The following is a 7,252-nucleotide window of genomic DNA, read 5'->3' as shown; positions in this document are numbered from 1 at the left end:
TGAACCCACAGACCGATAGCCACCTAATCTTTGATAAGGGAGCTAAAAAAAAAATAGAATGGAAGAAAGACAGCCTCTTCAGTAAATGGTACTGGCAAAATTGGTTAATCACTTGAAGAAAACCTAAGCTAGATCCTTATCTATCACCCTGCACCAGAATCAACTTATGTCCTTTCAAACTCAGTAGCACTACCATCCTTCCAACAGCCCATGTCAGGAACCTGGGGACTCCTTAATTCTTGCCCTCTTCAACCTATGAATCTTGCTAATCTCGTCCCTTGAATAGCTCTCAAATGGACTGATTTCTCCTCTCCACCACACCAATATGTTGGACATGATCACTGTTGCACTCTCCAGTTGGCTTTACTATCATTCTTGTGGAACAGTTTCTAAATGGGACAGGGCAGAGGTGGAGAGACCTGCTAGAGACATCAGTGTTAATACTGTTGAGGGAGGATAAGGGTGGTAGAGAGAGATGAGGATCAATTCCAAAGCCATTCAGAGGATAAAATGAACAAACAAATTCCCTGAACTTTGGTATTTTTATCTAGTCATAACTTCTTAAAATGGTGACTCTTCTTTTCTCTCAGAGTCCAGATCCAAGAATGTTATGTTAGGCCAGCATTACCTGGTTTGATTTATTTCTCTGCCTTTTTCTGTTAGACACTATCATCAGCCAGCCTGAACTTTGAACTCATGATTGTCTTTTTTCACCTACCACCAGACCCTTCTTATTCATTTTCTATCTGCTTTTTGACTTGTTTATTCAAGCAGCTTGTTTGTTCTTCAGGTCTTGTTTTAGATGTTACGTCTGAGGACACCCAAGGTTGGGGTAGAATCTTCTCTATGGTCTACATCTCTTAATGGTTAATTAATGATAGTATTTGTCAATATTGAAAGACAATTTACTGGGGGTCTTTCCTCTATTAAACTATATAGTGATTAAAGCATGAATCTTGTTTTGGTAAATATTTTATGCCTAGTCCTTCCAATACGTTCAGTACTTGATACATTTGTTGAATGAATAAATGCTTTTGTGTTTATTATTTACTATGCCTGTTATCTCCAATGGAGGGCTATCTCTTTTGGTTGATGTCTTATTTATCTTTATATCCTCTATCCTCCATTCCTCTTTTCCTTGTGTCGCCTCCCCTCCATCTTCTTTTCTGAACCTTATTTTTTCCCAAACATCTATTGATCCTATTATATTTATGCTTTCTATTTATTCACATCTTCTGCTTTGTATATTTTCCACTTGTTAATTGCTTTTATTTATGCCATGAGTGTGAATAAATCTTATGATCCTTCTGGACTATGTCTAGACTTGTTATAATATGATGGACAAATACTTTGTGTGGAATACTTTCTATACTTCACCAATGGTAATTCCCATGTGTTTCTTTCTTATATTTCTGAGTGAACTCATCTATTGAGTTCCTTCTAGAGGACTATATTTATGAGGGAAAGACTATTAAGGTTATGACAGTACTTCACAACGTGTGGGTAGGTGTTGTGACTGTCTCCTATCACAAATCATGGAGACTTATGTGACAGTAGTGTGCTGGTAAATTGGTTGTCTGAAAAGGAAATGAAGTCCTGATATATAGCATCTGCTGGTTTTCATGATATAAATACTACTATCATGGTTGATTTCAAGTTCTCAATATGACATCACTGAATATAGAATTAAGAAGCAATGGGCAGAAATTTGACATCTTTTCCATAATGACAATGTCCAATACATGAATGTTTTTCAAACCATCTTTCCTAACCCTAGATTTTTCTGGATTATCCCTTGGTGTGAGAAGACAATTATAGTAGGCAAAGATCCAGACTCCAACTTTAACACCAATAGAGCAGCCTTAGACTTGTCTACTTGAAATGTTTGGGTTCCAGTTATACAAAGATTCTTCTGTTGAAGCCTTCAGAACTTGGGAATTCATCAACTTGATTCAAGTATGTACACCTTTCCTACCCCTGCTTTTCCCCAGACATAGGTTCTCATAGTCTTCCCCAGTCTTCCTGCCACCTGCAGAAGTAGGTCTTGGAGAAGGATGGATAACTGAGAGTACATGACTATATACCTAACTGATAAAGGCTAATGGCATTACCCATTTGCATTTACTTAGAGGACAATTTAAAGTTAAGAGGAGAATCTCTAATAGTGGAATTTCAACCATCATCCAAGAGGTAGAGAAAGTACATTTTTAGTGCATGTAGGAAGAGGAGGTGACTGGGAAAGGGATGATTTTGAAACTTGTAATGTAGGTGATTTAACTTTTCCAGGGAGTCATGACATCCATTATGAAGTCAAAGTCTTACTCAGGGGACTGGGTTTGAGATGGATTGAGATCTACTCTCAACTCAAGTAGACAAAGTTCAGGTCTGGGTCAAGGCAGGAAATCCTGGTGTTTGGGATGAGCACAAGAACTCCGATGACCGGAGGTGGGACCAGTCACCTGTTCTGGCCACTGCTGCTTTTGCTGCTGCCCCTGACTCCAGAGGCCACCTCCACTAGGCAGTCTACCGAGCTAAGTTCCTCAACGTCTCCTCTGCCGGCCGAATGGGAAAACCCGGGAGCACTGGAGGAATTGGAGTCCGAGGCCCATGATCCACACCATGCTGTACACCTGGAACATGTTACCCACAGCAGCCAGGACGTCAGCCGAGTGTGTGGAAAGCCCAAAGGGATAGTTAAGGTGTTTGGTGGCCAGAATGCAGCGGCGGGCCAGTGGCCCTGGCAGGCCAGCCTGCTCTATTTGGAGCGTCACCTGTGCGGAGCTGTCCTCCTGGAGGACCGCTGGCTGGCTTCTGCAGCCCACTGTTTCCTCAACAAATCCAGGAACCCAGACGACTATCGGGTTCTGTTGGGGAACATCCAACTGTACCAGCCAACCCAGCATACGCAAACGATAGCCGTGAGTCAGATTATCCCCCACAGAGCGTTCGAGAAGTTTCATCCCTATGGCAGCGACATTGCCATGGTGCAGCTGCAGTGGGCTGTGAATTTCACATCGTACGTCCTTCCCGTCTGCCTCCCATCCACAGACCTACACCTGTTCCATCAGACGTCCTGCTGGATAACCGGCTGGGGAAAGATCTCCGAAGACACGAAACTGTTGCCACCCTTCTTACTCCAGGAGGGTAAGGTGGCCCTGGTGGAGAATAAGTTCTGTAATACCCTATTTGGGCAAAGATCTGGCCAAGACAATGACTACGTGCATGAAGAGATGCTGTGTGCAGGGGACTTCTCCACAGGAAAGTCCATCTGCCCAGTTGATTCTGGGGGGCCCCTGGTCTGCTTCCACTCCAATGTCTGGGTTCTGGTAGGTCTAGCCAGCTGGGGCCTGGACTGCCGGCATCCTATCTACCCCAGTGTGTTCACCAGGGTTGCCTACTTCATTGAATGGATCAATAAAGCCAAGAGGCTTGCGGCTTTCCGGCACCATATTCACAGGCCTCGCATGAACTTTTCGGTGGCTGTGATGACTACTGTCTCAGCTCAGCCCCACACTACCCTCGTGTCCGCACAGACATGGCTCTTGCTGCCATGTGTCTTCCTAGTACCACAGCTGGCTCTGTGGTGACGCCTGGATCCCTTGATAGTCTCTCTGCTCAGACCCTTCTCCATGTTCACCCTCCCTCCCTCCAACCCACTGTTCATCCACATGGCTCCTCTCCCTCATATCTGTCCATCAAATGCCATTCCTCAAACCAAACCCCGTTCGGGGGGAACCCCCAAGTCAAATAAAACATCATTTTGCTAACCACAATTTTTTTTAAGTTAAAAAGTAGAGCTCTTGTATGATTTGTAAATTCGCTTTACAGAAAATATGAATGATTGGGCTGGCCTGTGGTATGTCTCTGATTGGGGGAAGAAAAACCGTTCTTAACGCTGTGCAGCTCAAGCTTTGAGAAAACATTATACTCATACATTGATATGTTGACTTAAGCCCTCTTAATAATTTTATATATATATATATATATATATATATATTTAAAGTTTGAGAATGTTTTCTACAGACCCCATGGGATAATGAGGAAATATGTTAAAAATCATAGCTCTAAGAAGGTAATTATCAGTAAAATGAGCATATGAATTTGACAAGGAAAAAATCGAATTCTAAAATAAAACTAGATGATACTCTTAAGCATAGTCATTTCTATCAGTTGGTAGAGCACCAGCCCTCGGTATGGAGGGCAGGTAAGGTGTACAGGGCAAATCGCCTGGAGAGTTCTAACATGCCTTAGTCTGCAAAGGAAATGAAACACATTGCTCAGAAAACTCCCGGGGAGGGGAAAGTGTGACATATTTCACACATGTATAAAATGTGGAAATTACCTTGATTCCTTTGAGCTTTCTCTCTGACCTAGCAATGTAATCAACATGCAATAGGATTTTATAACAAGCATCTTCACTTGGAATGCATTCACTGTAGCTCATAGAAGTTATTGTGTGTAACCTAATTAACAGACTATTGAATAAATTTCTCAGTATACATCAAGGGCAATTGCTGGTTGAATATTAAACAATGTAAAGAAGACTAGAAAATGTGATTTTATTGATAAATATGTAATGTAATATGTGAAATATAATTACATATATTATAAGCAATGCATGCTACGTATTTGTTAAATATGTAATGTTTTGTCTTGTCTTTTGGTTCTACTTTGCCATGGAACTATTAAACTTTGACATCTTGCTATAGATTTTGTTGAGTAAACACTCACTTGGAAACTTATACGTAAATTAAGCTTCAATAAAATTTTCTTTCTAATAAAGGTCTCCTCTTATCCTATCTTTGCAGTCTCACTAATTTATTAAGTTTTCATTTTCTCATTTTTCCTTAGGTGACGTTTTCTTTCATCTTTTTCTTTGCAGCTTTCTCTTTAATGTCACTTACTAGTGTCTTCTCTTTGGCACTGTGATTTGATCTTATAAAGTTTTTGTTGGTGTTTCAGTGATGAGACTTTCTATCATTGTTTTATTTTTGTCATTTTCTCTCTTTTTCTGCCAGGTGAATGTAATTTCATTGTACATAGACAATTATTTGTTTTAGAACTTGACATCTCATAAGATCTTGGAACACTACAAGAGCTAAGATCATCTAACATATAAAATGTTTACCATGGTCAGAGTTTTCTTTCTTTTATAAGTCAAAGAGCACAGCACCTAAAAATTTAGCCCTCCTTTTTTCCATGCCTCTGTTACTGAAATAGCTACCAGAATTAACTGGAAACTTTATTGAATATCTACTAAGTGTTGACTTCTGAAAAAAAAAAAAAGCAATTATTCCTTCTCCTCTTCTTCTTCCTCCTCTTCCTCCTCCCCCTCCTCTGCTCCTGCCCCCTCTTCCTCTCCTCCTCTTCATCTTCTCCTCCTCCTCCCCTTTCCTCCTCCTCCCTCTTCCCTCCTCCCTCCTCCTCCCTCCTCCTCCCTCTTCCTTCCTCCCTCCTCCTTCCTCCTCCCTCCTCCTCCTCCCTCTTCCTTCCTCTCTCCTCCCTCTTCCTCCCTCCTCTTCCCTCTTCCCTCCTTCCTCCTCCTCCTCCTCCTCCTCCTCCTCCTCCTTCTGCCACTTGGGCCACACCCCAACTATTTATTTTGTTTTTAGTAAATTTTACTGAGATCTTGTATGTATGCTTGGGTCAACTTCACCCTCAATCCTACTGTTTATATCTCCCTCACAGCTGGCATATTAGGTACTTGCCAGCATGCCCAAGTTTTGTTTTTTGTTTTGGTTGCAATGTGATTCTTGAGAACTTTTTACTTAGGCTGGACTAAAACCACGCTCCTTCTGATCTCTGCCTCTCAAATAGCTAGGATTATAGGGGTCAGCCACTATGCCCAGCTTGTTTCCTTTTTATAACAAAAAGAGTAGTAATATCAATTGGGGGTAGTAATATTAATGCATTTAGATGAAGTCTTAATATGTTTCAAGTGTAATGCATACATTTTATGGGGTAGGGTGTTTTCTGTGCATTTTATGTACATTTATGAAAACTATTGTAGAGTGATATGAGCTTTAGACAGATTTGAATAATATTTTACTTTTGGCAACTAACTGTCCTGGTTGCTGGATCCCTTCTCAGATGTTATCTAGGTATTGGTTCTATACTAAATTTGTTTCTTTCTCATTTGAAAGGAGGCTGGAACAATCCACTTAAGAGAATTTATTATTCTCTCACCTAATTGGGCCAGTGGTAGGGAAATAATAGTATAGCTCTACTGGGATTGATTGGTTTAATTTATTCATGTAACAATAGCTATAGAAAATATTTGGTGTGTGTGTGTGTGCGTTCATGCATGCATGTACAGGTGTAACATTATCCTTTGTTTCTTTCTCTCTGCTATCATTGAAAGAGAGTGGAACCTGATTGGAAAAGCCAAGAGGTAAGTAAGTTTCTCTACAAAAGAAAGAGATATAAGGAAATGGAGGTGAAAAGAGAAGATGAAGGGAACTGTCTATGGAAGAGAAATGGTGGCTAGCAACTGCCAGGGACTTTTAGAGGGAAATTTTTGTGAAATAATAGAAATAATAGAGGAATAATTTTGTGAAAACATTGATTGAGGACATTGTCAGTCCCTTTTGATACCTGAGAAAACAAAGGCTGCCTTTAGGATGATGTTACCTTTGTACCAAGCTCTATTTCAGAGTGTGTGTGTGTGTGTGTACATCAAGTGAGCACTAGGTAAAGTTGTCTCCTTATAAAGCACACTATGCTCCAGGAGCATTTGATACATTTTTATGTCATTGCAATGTTGTTTCATCACAAAATCAATGGTATAATATCTCACTGCAAATGAGAGAAGTTATTGTGTGGAATGTCTGAATTTCTTTCTTGTTAATAAGTTGGTCTGTTGGCATTCGGTCTATTTTTGGATTGTGTTGAACTTCTAAGTCTTGCTTTAGGCTAGTTACTGGCCAAGAAATAAAGCTTTGAAAAGTAAAATGTCAGCAGGGGCTTGACCTTGGTCTGTTGACCCTGAATTGGATATTCTTAATGATTATGTTATGTTCAGAGTGCATCAATGGAGGTTAGATACAAGAGTCTCATCAGTAGCCTCTAAGTCACTTTGCTGGCCCCAGGATCATCATGGCCACAGCTGGTGGTGCCAGTCAGTGCTAATGGATGCAACAATGGGAAGGGGTAGCTTGCTATCCTTAATTAAAAGAAAATTAGTCACCCAGTTAATATTCATTTGTTTTATTCATAAGAGAGCCAGCCATATCTTTATGTGCTTTATTTTCAT

General features: G+C 40.5%; 1 protein-coding gene across 1 annotated transcript; it reads left to right on the top strand.

Annotated features, from left to right (window-relative positions):
• Nucleotides 1-2,435: 2,435 nt before the first annotated feature.
• LOC122112607 (putative serine protease 47) lies at nucleotides 2,436-3,587 on the top strand. The gene has a single exon (XM_042685464.1). It carries the CDS (start codon nucleotides 2,436-2,438, stop codon nucleotides 3,585-3,587), a length of 1,152 nt encoding a protein of 383 aa, XP_042541398.1.
• Nucleotides 3,588-7,252: the final 3,665 nt, after the last annotated feature.

Source organism: Dipodomys spectabilis, unplaced genomic scaffold (assembly GCF_019054845.1).
Source record: "Dipodomys spectabilis isolate Male_0828 unplaced genomic scaffold, ASM1905484v1 ptg000095l, whole genome shotgun sequence".
Taxonomy (NCBI): domain Eukaryota; kingdom Metazoa; phylum Chordata; class Mammalia; order Rodentia; family Heteromyidae; genus Dipodomys; species Dipodomys spectabilis.
This window is presented reverse-complemented; position numbering and strand designations above follow the sequence as displayed.

Coding starts and splice junctions, on each gene's coding strand:
- LOC122112607 (XM_042685464.1), top strand. CDS start 2,436: ATGACCGGAGGTGGGACCAGTCACCTGTTCTGGCCACTGCTGCTTTTG.